This window comes from Podarcis raffonei, chromosome 3 (assembly GCF_027172205.1).
Source record: "Podarcis raffonei isolate rPodRaf1 chromosome 3, rPodRaf1.pri, whole genome shotgun sequence".
Classification (NCBI taxonomy): Eukaryota; Metazoa; Chordata; class Lepidosauria; order Squamata; family Lacertidae; genus Podarcis; species Podarcis raffonei.
In genome coordinates this window covers 123,532,028-123,551,398 of record NC_070604.1, presented here as the reverse complement: position 1 = coordinate 123,551,398, position 19,371 = coordinate 123,532,028, and the positions used below count along the sequence as shown (strand labels likewise).

Genomic DNA, 19,371 nt, shown 5'->3' with positions numbered 1-19,371 from the left:
TCAGAATAAAAAGTACAACCCAATAACACCCGTCCCATAAGAGCCAAATTTTAAAAATGGCATAGGATGTCAATCAGATCAACAAAAGACCTGGTTCAAAAAGGAACGTATTTGCCTGGCACCTGAAGGTGTGTAATGAAGGCGCCAGACGAGCTTCCCTGGGTAGAGCATTCCACAGACGGGGAGCCACTGCAGAAAAGGCCCTGCTCTTGTGTTGCCACCCTCCGGACTCCTCAAGGAGAAGGCACACCAAGAAGGGCCTCAGAAGGGCCAATGCCTCAACCCCGTGTTAAACTGCAGCCAGACACTGAGTACAGTACAGCTTCCGTAATTTCCATTCCATTACTAACTCTGAACAGGTTTTCAGACACCACAATTCCTCCAACTCACAGCTAATGGGATTCTCAATTCTCATAAACTTTATTCTCCTATGGGGTCCTAACTGCTGATGACTCAGAATGTTTGAGCTCCCATAAAGCAGAATGTTTTCTGGCCAATGGCCAATGGCCCACCTAGTCCAGCCTCCTGCTCTCACAGTGGCAAAGGTAAACCCCCAAACAGGAGCTGCGCACCAGAGCTCTCTCCCCATCTGTGTTTTCCAGGCACTGGGATTCAGAAGCCTGGCTGCCTCGGATGGTGCAGGCAGAGCAGAGCCATTCTGGCGGCAGCGTTTTGCAAGGCCACGGCTGCCGACTCTTGGTGGTTCTGCAGCTGTGGCCACGGAAACAGGACACATCAGCGCTCACACCCCCTGCAGCCGACAAGAGTGAACAGGAAGCATTTCTGTTGGCGCAACTTATAAAATGCCAACTTGCTTCCGAGTGAAACCCCCGAGTTCCAGAGTTAGGAAAGCCACATTTCCCAAGCGGAATTCATTCTTCATGACGCAAGGGTGGTTGGGTGGCTTTCTCAAAGACACACCTGGGTCCATGCCAGCAATTCACTTCCTGTTGGAAGTGGTGCTGGAGACCGCAGGAGGGAAGAGCGCTGCTGCTGGTGCTGCACTCTAGGCCTCTGGCGGGGATTCCTAGAGACTTCTGGTCGGCCACTGTGAAAACAAGAAGCTGGACCAGACAGGCCCCTAGTCGGATCCAGCAGGGCTCTTCTGACATTATGATGATTCCCTGCCCCACAGAATGCCCCCCCTGCTTGGCTGAGTTAGGGTGAAGCTGCGCAGAAAGCAGGGCAGGACCTCTGCAGTGATAGCTGGCAGCCACGAGTTTTGCTGAGCCCTAAGCCTGGAAGCTGTTCTGCCTGGAGGCGGCAGCACGCACGGGGAGGCTCCCTGCCCTGTCCTTCCCTCCTCCCTCCCTCCGTGGACAGCCACCTAAGCAGCTGGTCACAGGCAGTGGAAACCGCCACCAGGCTTCTTTGCAAGGCAGGGCCACTCAGCCTTACCTCGCAACGGAATTTCAGAAAGCTTCTCTCGGGACATGGCTGTTGCCTACAGAGAAAGCAGACACCTTCTCCTCGTTCTCACAGAAAAAGAGCTCCGACCAGGGCTGGCTTTCAGCACCCCACACGTCTCATGGGGGCTCCGGATTGGCTGGACCCACAAACGCGAAGCTTGTCTCCGCTTTAAGTGTCAGTCTCATTGCTGTCACGAAACTTTATTTTTGTACATATAAGGAAGTCTGTTGTTGATATGATCTCAAAGCGCTTCCTGTTTTGTATGTATATGAATAACGATGGTGGAACCACATTAGGGTGAACTGCTAAGCTAACCATGGCCAGCCTTCCTCCCCGCAAGGCACAAAATACTCAGCTCAGCTGCTACGTCCTTCCACTCACCCCCCTGCAAACAAAACAGGTGTTCTCCTAAGAAGAGCCCGGGGTCCTCTGTCAGCTCACGATACAGCCAGAGGGTTCGGCTGCTGCTAGGCAGTGGCACCAGCCAGGTTGGCATGCAAGAGATACAGGGTCTTTTCAGTGGAGGCCCCAGAATCACCTGCACTTGACCCCTTCAGGGCAGGACTTTATGGAAAACTTGTCTTATGGAGACTTCAGTTTATTCACTATCCAAAGCAAGTAGGAACATACACGTGCGCCCACAAGCTGGGTTGCAAGGCACAAGCCCTGTTCTTCATTAGATTGATCAAGGCAATCTATGACTGAAGGACTGGCACTACGAAACAGCCGTCTCCTGAGCCAATCATCTGCTCTGTTGTGCCTGCCACTCATTTAAGCAGCGTGCAACACTCTCCCTGAACATCAGATCTGCGCTGAAATCCATTGCAATTCCCAGTTACAGCACCAGAGTGGGCTGAGAGGCAGCCTCTTTGATTTAGGTACACTTGTGTCTCTGCCAAAGGAGCTTGCTGCTTAAAGCACCTCTCACCATTTTCAGGTGTGCAAATGGGAGGGACTCACCTGTTCATTATGTTCTGGGTGTTGGCTCAGACACACTTAGGAAAGCCAAGCTTCCCTGCCTTTGCCTAACACGCCACTTTCTGACGCAAACGCCCAAGAGCTTCAAGTGCTTTCAGTGTGCTTTACATAGCAAAATAGTCAGTTTTAAAGTCTGGAGGCAGGTGGACCCTTGTTCTCAACGGACAGGCCTTTCCTGCTAGTTCTAAATATTTTAACATTTTAACATATTTATTATAAACTTGCAGATGAATGCCAAAACACAGCAGCAGCAGCAGCACTGCGAGTGCTCAGAATGCAGCCTCCCTTTCCACTGAAAGTGCCAGTTCCTCCTTTACTCACCTGGCAAGGCCCAAATTCAGAAGCCTGTGTTTCCTCAGCCTCGGCTGACGACACCAAATACCTACAAATAACAAAGAAGAGAAGCTGCTGTTTCCTCCTTTGCTCCAGGAACCTGGGATCCCGTCCGTTTTTGCAGGGAAACACCGAACCCTGGACTCAAGAGTTTGCCTGGCGTGTAAAGGAGGAAAACAGGAAGACCCGAGAACCACTAAGCAGGAAGACTGAAGCTTCACAGGTGGGGAAACTGACCAGTTAATGGTGCTAAAGCCCCTACCAAGGATCTCACCAAGATATAAACACCAAACTAAGTACTGGTATGACTGTATAATATACCCTTTGTATATTGTTTGACCAGCACCCAGTGCTTAAGGATGTGTGTGTTTTTTAATATGAAGTTGGACACAATTACTTACCGGGAACATCCATCTTCCTCCTTTCCTCTGCGACCCATTTCCAAACTTTGTGCTAACCAGTACGCTTAGATTGTGCTTCTGGAGGGTATTAGCACACAAACCCACTGGTCTAGGTCCTTTAAATGGGTCATAAGATGAGGAGCAGGATACAAGCTTCTTTTAATAAAAAAACCAAGTAGCTAAAATTCAAGACAGGGATTAACTAGCAACCAACGTGATCATTCGGTGGACCATTTGCTTGACGGCTGGAAAAAAACAAGCTGTGACCACAGTGGCTCTCAGCGCAACCTGCCCCCACCCCCCTCGGGCCAACAGCTCAGGTGTGCTGCTGCCTCTCTGCTAGGAAGGAACAGCTGGAGGCCTTTCTCCTGTGGAGGCTGCCCAGTTGCTGTCTGTGCAAAGGGATGGCACAGCTTTTGGAGCACCAGAAACATATAAAAACATAAGAAGAGTTTGCAGGATCAGACCACCAGCACAGGTAGTCCAGCATCCTCACCGTGGCCAACCAGAAACCCCAAAGGGAAACCTGCAGGCAGGAATTGAGTAATAATAATAATAAAAATTATTTATACCCCGCCCTCCCCAGCCAAGACTGGGCTCAGGGCGGCTAACACCTAATATGAAAACAATTGATTGAAATACAACTTAAAAACAAGATTAAAATACAGCATTAAAACGTTAAAACACAGCCTCATTTCAGTGGAAACTCCAATCAAAAACTTTTTTTGGGATGAAAACATCAAGGCCAACTATCCAAACTGGTCCTACATGGGCCAGAAAAAAGCCAGCGAAGTCCCCAAATGGGAGTTCCATCACAGGAGGAGAAGGGAAAGAGGGGGAGGGAATCAAATTGGCTCCAAGCCAAAGGCCAGGCGGAACAACTCTGTCTTACAGGCCCTGCAGAAAGAAATCAGATGCCTCAGGGCCCTGGTCTCATGAGACAGAGCGGCATTCCACCAGGCCGGGGCCAGTGCTGAAAAGGCCCTGGCTCTGGTTGAGGCTAATCTGGCTACCATAGGGCCAGGGCCCCTATTGCTATTTATGGACCTTAAGGTCCTCCGCGGGGCAGACCGGGAGAGGCGGTCCCCTAGGTACGAGGGTCCTAGGCCGTGAAGTACAAGAGCCAACTCCCTTCCCGTGTTTTCAAGCAACTGGTGTTCAGAACAATTGAGCCTCTGTTCACTGTGGAGGCAGAGAAGAGCCGTCCTGGCTAGGAGCCACGCCAGCTCTCCCCACCTCCATGAGTTTGTCCAAGCCTCTTTCAAAGCCATCCAAGTTGGTGGCCATCGCGGCCTCCTGTGGGAAGGAGTTCCACAGGTTTACTACACTGTGCGAAGGTTTACTTTATCTGTCCTGAACTTCCCAGCTTTCAGCATCACTGGATGCCCATGAGTCTCCGAGTCTCATGAGAAAGGGAGGAACACTCTCTAACCACTTTCTCCCGGCATAGTTTCATAAACTTCTATCAAGTTGCCTCTCACTCACCTTTCGTCTAAAAGGTGCCAAACGCAAAAATGATTTGCAACTCAGATTAAGCATCACAAACAGACCAAAAACCCAACGGAGAACATACTAAATTAGGAGAGACCTTCCACCAAAAGGCCACCCAGAGTTAAGAGGGTTTTACAGCACTTACGCAAAGGAAATGTGCTCCCCAGAGAGCCTGGGGGAATTGCCATTCTTCTTTTTTGTAAGATCTTATCTTTCAGCAACCTCGAATTGAGGAAAACTAGGCAATCCCCTGGCCCTTTAAATGGTCTTTTAGCATTTGGTTTCATCCTGAAAATTTTGTCAATATCCAGTATCAAGTCTTCTTCTCTCACTCCAAGCCATTCCGCTATTTCCTTTGTCAATTTATTCATGATGTCCTCATCTTGTGTTTCTGGGACACCTCTAAACCTCAGAAGAGCAGAAATGGCTTGTACAGTGGTACCTCTGGATGCGAACGGGATCCGTTTTAGAGCCCCGTTCGCATCCTGAAGCAAATGCAACCTAGAATCATAGAATCATAGAGTTGGAAGAGACCACAAGGGCCATCGAGTCCAACCCCCTGCCAAGCAGGAAACACCATCAGAGCACTCCTGACATATGGTTGTCAAGCCTCTGCTTAAAGACCTCCAAAGAAGGAGACTCCACCACACTCCTTGGCAGCGCCTGCGGGTCGTGATTCGCTGCTTCCGCGCATGCGCATGACGTCATTTTGAGCGTCTGTGCAAGTGGCGAAACCCGGAAGTAACACGCTCCGTTACTTCCGGGTCGCCGTGGAGTGCAACCCGAAAATGCTCAACCTGAAGCTCCCTCAACCTGAGGTATGACTGCACAAGGGAGGCCACCTTGGAGGTATCGTGGGGTCCAGAGTATTAAGAAGGCAAGAACAAGGTGCCTGATTTGGAGAAAGAAGCTCCTGGGATCCAGCCCATGGCCAAACAAGCTCTCACCTGGGATGTCCCTGCACCAGCATAGCTTGAAAGCCGTCTTCAACACCAACCTCACAGCAAGCTTAAGATAGCAGTACATCCTGAAGGCTATGGAATGGGGATAGGATAAGCAGGGGAAGATCTCTCAGCAATAAGAGGAAGAGAATGGGGACAGCATGACCTCAGCTGGGAAGAGGGGGCCCTGATCACAGCCACCTTCCGTTCACCCAGAAGCAGCCCCAGGTTCCACAACTGCCAAGATGGAGCAATCATCCGCTCTTCAAAGCGCAAACAGATCAGCACTGCTTCTGCTTCGCCAGGATCCAGCTTCCTTTTGCTTAACCCTCACCCACCCCCTGCTTCAGATAATGGTTTGCAAGCAAGCTGGCTGCTCCCAGAGGCTTAGTGAGCAAAAGAGCACTGGGCCATCTTGACGAGCCATTTCATAGGGACGAAAAGCAGCGTTGTTGAAAACACAGAGCGCATGGAACAGGGTTAGGCCAGTTCTTATGGTCCTGAGCAGGCATCTAGGCAGTCGACTTCCTCTGGATCGTCACCATTCAGTACAACAAGGTAGAAACGGACACCTCCAAGAGCTGCAGGGAAGACCCTCTTCCAACTGCTGCTTTTTGCTACAGGAAAGGTCAGGGCTGCACTTTTATTCTTTACAGCAGCTCTGCTATGGCAGCAACACGTGGTTATGGTCACAGGCAGGAGAAGCATAGAAGAACTGTGAATAAGCAACATCATGCACACTCAGTTATTGCCCTTGAGTTGCAAAGCACAGTCTCTCAAAAAAGTGATCAAAGTACTGGTCTCAGTCATCTTTACAACAACTATGCAACGTAGACCAGTGCCATAATCTCTGTACAGTGGTACCTCTGGTTAAGAACTTAATTCGTTCTGGAGGTCCGTTCTGAACCTGAAACTGTTCTTAACCTGAGGTACCACTTTAGCTAATGGGGCCTCCTGCTGCCGCCGCTGCGCAATTTCTGTTCTCATCCTGAAGCAAAGTTCTTAACCCGAGGTACTATTTCTGGGTTAGCGGAGTCTGTAACCTGAAGCGTATGTAACCTGAAGTGTCTGTAACCCGAGGTACCACTGTATTACATTACTGAGGAGGGAGCTTATTAAATTTATCTCATTATTTAGCCCATTATTGGCTTGCTGAAGACCCTGCCATTGCTTGAACAAAGCGTGGCTCAGAGACTTGCTGCCTCACATTTCAAGACCTCAGCTGCTATCGATACACCAGCTCAGCATAGATTCATTGTTGTGAACCCAGACGATACTTGACCTTCACAAGCTCCTATCTTTTCTAGCAAACGCAGACAGACAGTCACACCAGTTAACCTTGAGGATGACGAGCTTGATAAGAAGCTAATCTCAACATAATTTCAAAATCCAAGAGGGATGGTGACTCAGCTGCAATCTGGCTCTCCCAAGCTTTTCCCGTCTCAGTTTGCTCATGTTACATTCCCAACAGGGATTAGCCACACCAGATTTTACAGAAATGATTCACAGTTTAGCATGGGAGACTCTCCACATTTCCTAGAAGTGTGCACTATTCAACTTCCCCCCTGATAACTCATCTAGTACAACTCTGAACTGCCCCTCATCAAAGCAGCAAGTAGAAGCCAATTCTCATTTGGCAACTTGTGGCATGCCTCCCCTTGCTGCAACAGAGCTTCAGTGGTGCTGGAACAACTGCTGCAGCCTTTTGCTGCCTCTCCTACATGGGGAGGTCTTACAACGCTGTTTTTTTGACCTGGGGAGGTCTACCAGGTGTGAGAAGTCCCGTCTCCTCCACCACAGAGCAAGAGATGGGTACTTGCCCTAAGTCACTGCGCGAACTTTCCTGGCTGAACACACGTGCAGATGATTCACGGCTCACAAATCATTTATTCAGCTACTAAGCGGTGCTCTCCACTAGCAAGAGCATTTTGCAAGTGTTTCTCATGAAGAAGAACAATGCAGTAACACGTTGTGGTGGTCACTGGCTCCTCCAACTCCTTGTACAGGAAACTGAACACCCCCCCTGCCCCCCCAAAGCCTTTCAGCCTGCTCTTTCAGTGTCCAGGATTTCTAGCAGTAGTCGCACTACAATGAGGGCAACCCAGCAGGCCCGTGTACTGTGGCACTCCAGGGACACAGCATGTCTCCCCAGCCCCCATTTATTAACTGAAGGCGGGCAACAAGGTGCCGAGGTTTACTGAGCCCTCAAAGGGCTGCGCTGGGACTGTAAGTTCCACTGCCCTGCATAAGGGTCTGTGCACATCTGGAAATCCGAAATGCCTTCTGAATCAGAAGCCGTGCAGGCAATTCTGAATTCCAAACAAACAACAAACAACCTTTTCCACTTCCCCAAGCGCCCCAAAGCTACATTCAACTGAGTGTGGGTTTGGAATTCCTCTTCAAAAGTGAAATCTAGAATCTACCCACCTCCAGAAAGATCCATTCAAAGCAAGAGAGAGCTTGGCCATTTCCCGACTGTCAGGGCCAGCAACAAAAGCTCTATTCGGGACAATATTCAGACGGCACTCGACGGCTTCAGGCGTCCGTTTGGAGCACTTCACTGGCTACCAACGCAAGCTCAGGCCTGAACTTCTTTGTGTACCAGTGCCATACTCTAAGCGACCTTGGCTAAGTTATCCTCTGAAACCACTTTTGCAATGAGGACCAGGCTGCAACAAGCAACAGCAACCGGCCCCAGCAACTGGCAGGCAAAGCGGGCTGGGGCTGGGGGGTGGGGGGAGGACAACCAGCTGGTGGGTTTCTTCAGGAATAGCTACCTTTCCTTCGCCACCGGCTTTTCCTTCCTCCTTTGTTGCTGCTCCTGTCGCTGCTGCTGCTGCTGCTGCTGTTCTCTGAGCTGGGGGAGTCTGACTGCACATCACTGCTCTCTTCTGAGCCTTCGGAGAGTTCTTTCAGCCCATCTGGAACATCCTTCTGCAGCCAAAACACAAACAGGCGGACCTTGGTGCGTTTATCTCTATGTCAGTTCAACAATCACTAGGACTGGGCCATGGGGTTGGGGGGGCGGGGCGGGGAGAGATAGAGAGAATTAAAGCCAAGAATATCACAAGTGCCATCCTCTGGCTCAAAAGTCAGGGGGCATAATAATCCACCTGGAGGTTCCTATTGTACACAAGACGCATTTTAAATTAGTGGCAACTGTGCAAGACTTTTTTCCAGGAACCTGAAATTGCAGGTTGGCATTGTGTCTCGACTGCAGTCCTGAGGGCCAGGGGACTTTCCTCCACTCCACAGCAAGGCTCCCTTTCGCCCCAAAGCATTCCCAACAGAGGGCTGGCTGCCCACCCACCCAGCCTCCTTCCAAGAAATGGGATTCCACAGCGCACATAGACGAAACCATTCTCCTATGGAGATAGCACTCTTTTTTATGTTCTTTTAGAAACCTGGCTGTCAGCCCATTATGTAGTCCACCCTGTCCAGTCTCCTTCTCTCTACCCAGTTCTCATGGCCTGTTTGCACAGGATTTCTCTTCTAGAATCACCTAGAGAGTAATTCTTTCGAACGCAAGAGCATAAATATATATATTGCCTTCTTGTTTCATCCAGGGTCTCAGGCACAGAAGACGGCTTCTTCCAAGACCCTTCGGATGGATAGGGGAGTGATTCAAGTCTGGAAGGGGCAGCAGGCAAAGTGTGTGCTCCATGACCTCTTGCCAGGGTCCATTCCGGTATCTTGGCACACCCTGAGCACCTTTGCACCCAAGCAACTCATCAAGAAGCCACTTGGACGCTTTGCCAGCTCAGGCCCAACAGCTCCTGCAGCTACCAAAGCTCCCTCAAGCTAAACTGGGTTTCAAACAAAAAAGAGAAATCTGTTTCCGATTTTCAGGCAGGTCACAACCAGGTTGTTACCGAGTTTGCTCCTGGAATGATTCACAGCAAAAGCCAAGGTGAGCTGTCCATCACTGCCCCCACGCATGGCACAAACCTCGTCAAAGCAACAGAGAAAAAAGAGCGCCCCCCCCGCTGTGTCCTAGATTCAACCTCTGGCACTGCAGGTGCTGCCCCAAAGCTATGCCATTCTTTGGGGACGAGCACAATATATTATAATAATTTATTAAAATGATTTATTATTTATACCCCGCCCATCTGGCTGGGTATTCTGGTTAATTAGGAAGATCTCAGGTAAATAAAGCAACCCCAGGCACCTCCTCAGCTCTGTAAGAGGACCTGGAGCAGACCTTTTAAAAGAAGCAGCCACCCCCAGAGTCCACCTCAAATCCACCTGTACTATACTGTACTGCCCCTATTTAAAGGGCACAACAGCTGGCAGGTATTACAGAGCCCCCACCCTCTGCCATGCTCTTCCTTGCTCTCTTTCTCCTGCCACTCTCCACACCGCTGCCCTGTCACAACCCCCCTTAGGCAGGTTCACTAGGTGGGGTGGGGGGAACTTTCCATGTGTGTTGGCCAAGGTTGCTTAGCCAGTCAACTTCGAGCCCTAGCAAGCTCTCCCATCGCAGCCTTCCTGGTCAAAATCTTAACGACAGCACTACCCCAATATGCACATGCTAGACACATATCCGCTGAAGGCGAAGCAAGTGGCTTTAAGCAGCAAAACTAGTGTAAGGACAATAGAGGGGGAAACCCCAGGCTCAAAAATTCATTTCTGCAAGCCAATACCATGATTATGATCCTGATGTTTAAAGCCCACACCAGGAACAAAGATGCAAAATTACAGTGGTACCTATGAACTTAATTCGTTCCGGAGGTCCGTTCTTAACCCAAAACCGTTCTTAACCTGAGGTGCGCTTTTGCTAATAGGGCCTCCCACTGCCGCCGAGTCGCCAGTGTGCGACTTCTGCTTGCATCCTGGGACAAAGTTTGCTACCTGGAACATCTACTTCCGGGTTAGCGGAGCTTGTAACCTGAAGCGTTCGTAAGGAGGACGGTACGTAACCCGAGGTTCCACTGTATTATAATTATTATTATTTATACTGAATTTATATATTACCCTTGATCACAAGATCTCAGGACGGTTCACAGAATAAAGCACGAGATAAAAACACAAGTAAGTAATAAAAAGAAAAACAACACAACAGTATCCCCACGCTTTGAGAGACTGTCGTAAGCCACACAGAGCGGTGCATACCCTGGCAGTGCATGGGATCCCAACGGCAGCCCAGTTCCGATTCCTCGCAGGAGACTCACTCACCTTCAGGGTGTAAACGCCCATCCGCCCTGGGACCTTGTAGAAAATGCCCTCGTCCCCACGGGAGTTGGTGTGCAGCATAGCATTCAGGCATGCAAGAGGAGAAGTCCCACTGAAAAGAGAAGTGCAGGGTTAGTCCCCCTGGCACACACAAGGCGAATGCTGCTGCCAAACTTCGTATCTGACCTGTCCAAGGCCTTGCCCAGCTGCTGATGACTTCAAATGGAAGCCAGTCTCCCCATGAGCCAGGCCAGGCTGACCAGCACTGAGCTCACAAGGCACTCGAGGGCAGCTTTGGAGACAGCAAACAAATGCACCCAACAGTTGAACAAAGAGGAGCCCCAAAGGGAGGATATTGCATGGAGGGCTCACACACAAATGCATTCCTGCCCTGCCCATTTCTGCTTGAGGTCAGGAGGGAGACTTGCTCTGGCCTTCAGAGCAGAATAGCATCCCGAGAGCATGGGGAGGAATTTCCTTGCTCCGCTGTTTCCTTTCTAGTCCTAAGAACGAAAGAGGAGTCTGCTGGGTCAGGCCAAGAGGAGCCCACCTAGTTCTGCATCCTGTTCTCAGTGGCCCACTGGACGTCCCAAAGGGAAGAAGCCCACAAGCAGGACCCAAGCGTAAGAGCAACTCTCTCCCCTCCGGCGGTTTCCGACCCTCGAGAAAGAGAGTAGTCTTCATAGCTAGTAGCCCTAAATAAGCGTGTGCTGGGCTGGGACCGAGGTACAGGGCTTCTTGATCAGCTGCAAGCAGCAGGGTCTGCTTTATGTCCATAATCTGACAGAGAAGAAAGACTCCAAGCCTCAGTTTTAGACTACGGCAAGCTGATTCTAATGCAGTTTATCAACTCTCCATTAAAATAAACCAGCTTTTTTCTGCTGCTGTTTTTATGTGTTTCTTTATATGGTTTTAAAATACTGGCTCTTTCTTTCTTATCGTTTTTAGTAAACAGATAACAGGCAACTAATACAAGCACCCACAATTAAAGCAGATCTGCTTCTATGAGGAGTTTGGATTTGATATCCCGCCTTTCACTCCCTTTAAGGAGTCTCAAAGCGGCTAACATTCTCCTTTCCCTTCCTCCCCCACAACAAACACTCTGTGAGGTGAGTGGGGCTGAGAGACTTCAAAGAAGGGTGACTGGCCCAAGGTCACCCAGCAGCTGCAGGTGGAGGAGCAGGGAAGCGAACCCGGTTCCCCAGATTACGAGTCTATCACTCTTAACCACTACACCACGCTGGCTCTATGCAATGCTTTAAGCCTTCATTAGACAGATGTCCGTTGGAGACACAAATGCAATGGCAGTTTATTGTTTAGGATCTGCTAAATGTTGACTAAGCACTTAATCAAACAAGAAAAACACTGGCTAGAGTGGTGTAGGTTTAAGAAGAATTCCATCCCCACAATACAGTTTGGTTGATTTACATTAGGCCACAATATCGGTGAAAGATTTGCTTTGGTCGACTCATATTTGCTGCTTAGCTTGTGTCCTTTCAAATCCTTGCACCTGAAACCAAAGAACGCAACCCTGTGCCTAAACCTTTTGGCAACTACATTCCAGGCAAGTTCACACGTTGCTTATCTGGGGGACTGAAGATGCACTCAAGAATGCCTCCAGTCCTGCGAGTGCAGATGGCCCCACAGCAGGGGAGAGAACCCCGGGGCGTAAGGCACTTGCTCTCCGCCACAGACGCATCTTGTGCTTGGCACTCGTGCAGCGCAGCTGGTGGTTCCCATGCAGGCATGCCTGTGGTCTAATGCAGGATTCAGGAGATTCTGGAGTGAGCCACAAGATGGCTCAGAGAAGCTTGGCATGTTAATCAGAGATGAAATCGTCCAGACTAAAGAGCCGCACTAAGCTCCTTTTGCTCAGCAAAGCCACAGCCCAAGCCAAGACGGCTGCTCAGGTCAAGGAGGACTCAAGGCAGTTCCGTGCACTAATCAGGAATGCACTGGCCCTTCCCACACCATTCAGCTGGCCGCTGCGTCCCACAAGCTCTGGCTCTAGGCAGGCAGGAAAACAACCCTTTAACCTAAATAGTATTGTCACACACACACACACTTCTAAGCCTCAGAGCAAAACAAGCTTGCTGCTTAAAGTTAATCAACAGTGATTTTCGCTAGCTGCATTCAATGGCATTTGTACAACAACAGTAGTTCTTACCTTCTGGAATTGATTGAAATCCAAAAAGAGTGGGGGGGGGGAGAGAAAGAGAGAGAGAGAGAACTCTTTAAATATTTAGCAAAGAAACATTTTCCAACGACCATCCACATTTCCCAAGCCTGAAACTAAGAATACAGTGGTGCCCCGCAAGACGAATGCCTCGAAAGACGAAAAACCCGCTAGACGAAAGGGTTTTCCGTTTTTGAGTTGCTTCGCAAGACGATTTTCCCTATGGGCTTGCTTCGCAAGACGAAAACGTCTTGCGAGTCTTGCGATTTTTTTTGCTTTCCCCCCCTTTTTCTAAGCCGCTAAGCCTTTAATAGCCACTAAGCCGCTAAACCGCTAATAGTGCTAATCCGCTAAGCCGCTAATAGGGTTGCTTCGCAAGACGAAAAAAACGCAAGACGAAGAGACTCGCAGAACGGATTATTTTCGTCTTGCGAGGCACCACTGTATAACTACCTGGAAGAACAAAACCCAATGTAATTAGCTAGGCCAACATATTTTGGCAGAATGACTTGTCCAGATCTTGTACAATATCATCAAGCTGGGGTAATTACAGCTTTTACAAAAGATGAAACTTCTCTCATAGAAGGTGCAAGTAAGGCTATGTGTGTGAACCTGAGATACAGCTTGTTGGAGATGTGGGTTAGTTGCAGCAGGTCACTGACACATTCATTGCTCCTGCCCTTGAATACAAATTAGATTCAACCTAGAAGAGACCTACACAAGATGACTGGATATGCATTTCCAATGAAACAAAAACCAATGCTTTTAGAAATTAATAATGTGAATACATAGAGAACTCATTGGATAATAATCCCAATCCTACCAGTAGCTGCTAAAATTACAATTGCTCAGAAATAAATATATTTCAGGTGGCCCAAGATACAGAGAGAGGATAAATAATGTTTGGCAGACACTGCAGTTAACTAAATTAAGTGTTTTTAGATTGAGACACAGCAGGAAGTGAAATTTACAGTGCAGCAGCAACCTTTAACAGAATTTGGCAAGGCAAGGTACAATAGGAACAATAATTGCTTTGCCATAATTTACAGCTTGTTATAATTTAAAACAGTGGTGTTTCCATTAAACAGATGAGACTTATCCTCTTTATTTCAACTGCATTGCTGTTTGAGTGTAGTTTTGTAGTGTGTTGTGTCTGATGTGTTTATCTGGCATGTGTGAGCGTCCACACACAAAACAGAATAGATAAACCTGCATGCCTAATGGCAGGCTGAACTGTGGATTGTCATCAACACACTGAGAGAAGTGCAAACATACTCGAATGTGCACTTATTTGGGAGGTGGGTATGTGAAACACTTAATATGACCCGGAAAGGGAGCCGTGTTACCTGAATGGCACTCCACACACAATACACCTGGAAAGTGTAGCAGGTCAATATTGGTGCCTAAAAACTCCCAAAGCAGCTATCACCATGTGACTCAATCAACACTCACCTGATCTCTTTCAATCCTTCTTTCTGGATAACTTGAAGGATCTCTTTATGGCTCATGGGAGTGTTGGGATTTTTTTCTAGAACCTGAAAGAAACAGATTTAGAGGGAAGGTTAAAAAGGACCCTTTGGTTCTGCCAGGGGTAGTCTGCCTACCTGGTCTCCAGCTGAATGGTGAATGATTTGGACCCAGTTCTGCCAACGGTTTATTTCCCCAGGGAAAAGTTGATGAACAGGAACCAGGAACAAGCCTTGGGCAGAGGAGTGGGGAACTTTCAGGCATTCTGTTTTTCCATTTCTAAGCTAGGAGCACGCCTACAGGAATCCTGTCTCCACTCTCCCCTTGAAGCTATTATGGCGGGTAAACTCTGGGGGCAGCATGCCCAATTTTCTTCAGGAAACATGATAGTGACACACACTTAGTACCGCACACCTAACTGGTGTGACTAAGATTTAAAAGATGCAGTAGAAGTGGCACCCTTATGAGCTCCAGAATCAGCACAGAAAGCCACTCACCGAGACTCATTTTACAAGGGGCATTTATCCTCGATACCATCTCACCATTTAAGACCATATAAGATCGCCGAAGAATGGATGCTTCTGAATTATGGTGCTGGAGGAGACTCTTGAGAGTCCCATGGACTGCAAGAAGATCAAACCTCTCCATTCTGAAGGAAATCAGCCCTGAGTGCTCACTGGAAGGACAGATCCTGAAGCTGAGGCTCCAAGACTTTGGCCACCTCATGAGAAGAGAAGACTCCCTGGAAAAGACCCTGATGTTGGGAAAGATGGAGGGCGCAAGGAGAAGGGGACGACAGAGGACGAGATGGTGGGACAGTGTTCTTGAAGCTACCAGCATGAGTTTGACCAAACTATGGGAGGCAGTGGAAGACAGGAGGGCCTGGCATGCTCTGGTCCAGGGGGTCACAAAGAGTCGGACATGACTAAACAACAACAACAAAGAGCCTGCTGGATCAGAACGACGACCCATCTAGTCCAGGATCCTGCTCTCACAGGGGCCAACCAGATGCCCCAAAATATGACACGAGGGCAGCACCTCTATCTCCTTGTGCTCCCCAGAAACTGGCACTCAGAAACAGGCTGCCTCTGACAGTGGATGTCAACATGTCCATCAAGGCTCAAAGCCATGAACAGCTTTTGCTCCCTCCATGATGAATCTGTCCAGCTCTCCTTTAAAGCCATCCAAGCAGCGGCCACCATGGCCTCTCATGGGAGCAGACTGCATTGTTTCATTATACACTGGCTGAAGGAGTCCCTCCTCTTTGTTGGTCCTTCCAACATGAAGCTTCACTTGATGGCCACGAGTTCTGGAGTTACGAGGGGAAAGATGGCAAGGTTCCTGAAGACGTTGCTACAAGATGTATGCCTTATTTTATTATCATAATGCATAACTGCTCTGCTCTCTATTATTGTTTTGGATGCTATCTTTTGTGGATCCTTCATTTCTTCTTAATATTTTTTTTAAAAAAGAGAGACAAAAGGGAAATAACTTCTCTATCTACCGTATTTTTCGTCTCATAGGATGCTCCGTCCCATAGGACGCACCTAGTTTTTTTGGGGGGAAATAAAGGAAATTCCCCCCCCCTTTATTTCCCCCCCATAAGCAGGTCGGGGAAACCGAACCAGGTCGAGGAACAGCGGGATGGCAGCGCTGCGCCTCCCTGCTGTCCCCCGAGCTTGTGGGGCTGGCCGGTGTCTGCCCGTGCGAGGGGCGCCCTGCTTCAGGGCGCCCCGCCCGCCGGGCTGCAGGCTGCTATCCACAGCGTGGGAAACCCTGCGCGGAACTCCTGCAGGGCTCCCCACGCTGCGGATGTATGCCCAGCGCGAGAGGCCCTCTGCTTCAGGGTGCACCGCACGCCAGGCGGCAGGCTGCTATCCGCAGCGTGGGGAGCCCTGCGGGGAACTCCTGCAGGGCTCCCCACACTGCGGAAGTATGCCCAGCGCGAGGGGCGCTCTGCTTCAGGGCGCCCCGCCCGCCGGGCGGCAGGCTGCTATCTGCAGCCTAGACAGCCCTGCGGGACCTCCCGCAGGGCTCCCCACGCTGCGGATGTGTTCCCGAAGCGCTGTGCGCTCTGCTTTCAGGGCGCCCGACGCTCCGGGAAGCAGGCTGCGGATGTCTTCCTGAAGCCTGGAGAGCGAGAGGGGTCGGTGTGCACCGACCCCTCTCGCTCTCCAAGCTTCAGTGAAAGCCTGCATTCGCTCCATAGGACGCACCCAGATTTCCCCTTCATTTTTGGAGGGGGAAAAGTGCGTCCTATAGGGCGAAAAATACGGTACTTTCTCCAGAACATGCAGTTTTATAACCTCCATTCATGTCTTGTCTTACTTGCCTTTTCTCTAACTAAAAAGCCCCGAAACTTAAATTCAGTGAGCAGGTACCAGGGTAGATAAAAATCAATGATTTAAATTTTTTTTTTTAAAAAATATCCATTTAAAAAAATTTAAATCAGATATTTTTCATTTAAATTGTATTTTTTTTAATAAAATGCTTTTGGAGAAAAAATCTTTCTATTTAAGTTACATTACAGTCCAATAAGGATTTGTTTTAAGTTTTTCATGTGTGCTAAAACTCAGTCTAAGGTGTGTGGTTGTTTTTTTTTAAAAAAAACACACACTATTTCACCACATCAGTTAACAAACATGGATACATATCCTATAATGTTATTGTTTTAGTTAAATAAATTGTTTAAATTGTTATTAAGGAAGTGATTATTTTTCTCCTTCCAATAAAGTACAGCAGAAAAGTTGTCCAAATATAAACAGTTAACTTATTAAACCTCACAATAATTTCATAATTATCTGTCTATGTATTTCTATCATTAGATGTCAAAGAGATAAACAACTACCTCACATTTAGAAGACATCTGAAGGCAGCCCTGTTCAGGGAAGTTTTTAATGTGTGACATTTTAATGTATTTTTAATCTTTGCTGGAAGCCGCCCAGAGTGGCTGGGGAAACCGAGCCAGATGGGTAGGGTACAAATAAATTGTTGTTGCTGTTGTAGTTGTAGTAGTATAACCAAATCAGTTATTTTTGATATAACTGTAAAAACTACTCTGAAAATTTATTATTCCAAAAATGAAACCTTCATATGGTTGTAAATATGCAAGAATGAGTCTTTCTGTAAAAAAAAAAAAGATTTAAATCAAGTCTTACTGACTAGTGATGTAAATCGTGATTTAAATCCAATCCAGCCTGGCAGGTGCCACATGCAGCAAAGCGCTGCTGCTGCCAGCATTCCAGGCAAACACTACCCGTGTTGCAGCCTTGCCTGAGTGAGCTCTGCCCCACCCAGGGCAACTGGCTGGCCGCCATGGGAACTGGGCAACGCACAGCAAGAACCCGGCTCTCTTCCCTATGAACACTGAGGTGGCATCTTGCTTGAAGCCTGGGAGGCCACAAGGTTTTAATTACCCATTAATTTGTAATGAAGTAGATCGGTTCGTTTGTCAGCTGACATAAAATTTACACACAATAATAAAAGCTGAGAACAGCATAGCAGAAAAAGCACAAAGCCAACAGTGATAGACTCAAAGCAAATGCGTCTCCCGAAAGCCCAGGCAAGCAAGTGTGGCCGACATCTAAAAATTGACAACATGGGAAACAGCTGCATTTCCCAGGAGGGAGTTCCACAATCAGGGTGCCACCACAAAGAAGTCCCTGTCTCAAGTCACCAGTCCATAGGCCATACCTGTCCATGGGAACATGAGCAGGGCCTCCCCATCTGCCTCAACCCTAAAGGGAAGGAGGGACTGTGGAGGCATTCCTTTAAGTACTTGGTCCCTAAGCTGTTTAGGGCTTTGTATTCCCCCACTCACACCTTGAATTGGGCTCAGTATTATGACATTCAGGGCTGCATCCAACAAAGTCGTCCCATTAGCGCAAGGACTTCTGCTAGTCCAACGTAACCTTTTCTCCCTATCTGTTTCAGAGTGTTGTGAGGGGCAGAACACATTTGGAGGGAGTGCACGGGGCAGAGAACGTCTCCTGCACAAGTCTTTGTGTGAATGGAAGGGCTTCGCTGGATACCAACCCTCAGCATCTGCCTGCTCAAAAATCTGCATGCACATAAAATTTCATTTTTTAAAAACTCCAAATACAACTGCTTAAGCACAGCCAGTTACATTACAGAAGCTCACTGTGCCTCCCTTCCTACCACTTGTTCCTAACAACAGAACAAGGAAGGTTAGGAATTCAGCTGATTCCACTTTTAAGGACCTGGAACACTTTTAAGGATCAAGTTTTCTGTTGCTGTTTGGAAATGGAATTAATACAGTGCTTCCACCTAGCAATGGATAAAGATAGCAATGTAGCATGCTGCAATGCCTGTATCCATGGCCAAGGCTCTTGTAGGTTTACTCAGAAGTAGGCTCCTTCGCACCATGAAATGCAGTTCGAACATTGTACTCTCAGATGTTTTAGTTCATGTTTTAAACTGGTGTGAAGGCTTCACTGTTTTGTTTTTTTTGTAAGCTGCTTGGAGACATGGAGAAAACCAGGGCAAAAATTTCTTATTTATGATGATCTTCATCATTTATTATCTTCCACACGTCTCAAGGTGATGTACAAAATTAAATAAAAACAGCTAAAAACACAGAACACATTATCAAATATATTTTTAAAAAACCAAATACAGATACACATGGCAAAGATTCATTTATCCCACTGGGAAAGCTCTCCAGAACAAAAGTATCCTCAACAAAAATATATTCAAATGCTGCAGAGCATTTACGCTATGTTGCTACATGTCATAGTGCCCAATCAGTAAGGTTTTTCTCTCTCTTTTGAATAGCCAATTAGCTGAGTTTGCACCTAATGCAAAGAAGCTCAAGCTGCCCCAAACCACACAACACCAGCATCATCACTGGACCCCAAAACAAAGACCAAAGCCTACAGAATGCAGCAAGCTAACAGTGGTGGGACGCGGGTGGCGCTGTGGGTTAAACCACAGAGCCTTGGGCTTGCCGATCAGAAGGTCGACGGTTCGAATCCCTGTGATG

General features: G+C 48.2%; 1 protein-coding gene across 2 annotated transcripts in view; it reads right to left on the bottom strand.

Moving 5' to 3' along the window:
* ASXL2 (ASXL transcriptional regulator 2) overlaps positions 1 to 19,371 on the bottom strand; it is a 62,585-nt gene that overhangs the window by 20,383 nt on the left and 22,831 nt on the right. The window contains exons 2-4 of one of the 2 annotated variants that reach the window (XM_053383851.1): positions 14,355 to 14,437; positions 10,730 to 10,838; positions 8,332 to 8,488 (exon numbers count right to left, since the gene is read on the bottom strand). In XM_053383851.1, coding sequence (XP_053239826.1) covers positions 8,332 to 8,488; positions 10,730 to 10,838; positions 14,355 to 14,437 — 349 coding nt within the window. Of the gene's footprint in view, positions 1 to 1,398; positions 2,219 to 8,331; positions 8,489 to 10,729; positions 10,839 to 14,354; positions 14,438 to 19,371 lie in introns of those variants that run through there. The other variant, XM_053383852.1, reaches the window with a different exon arrangement.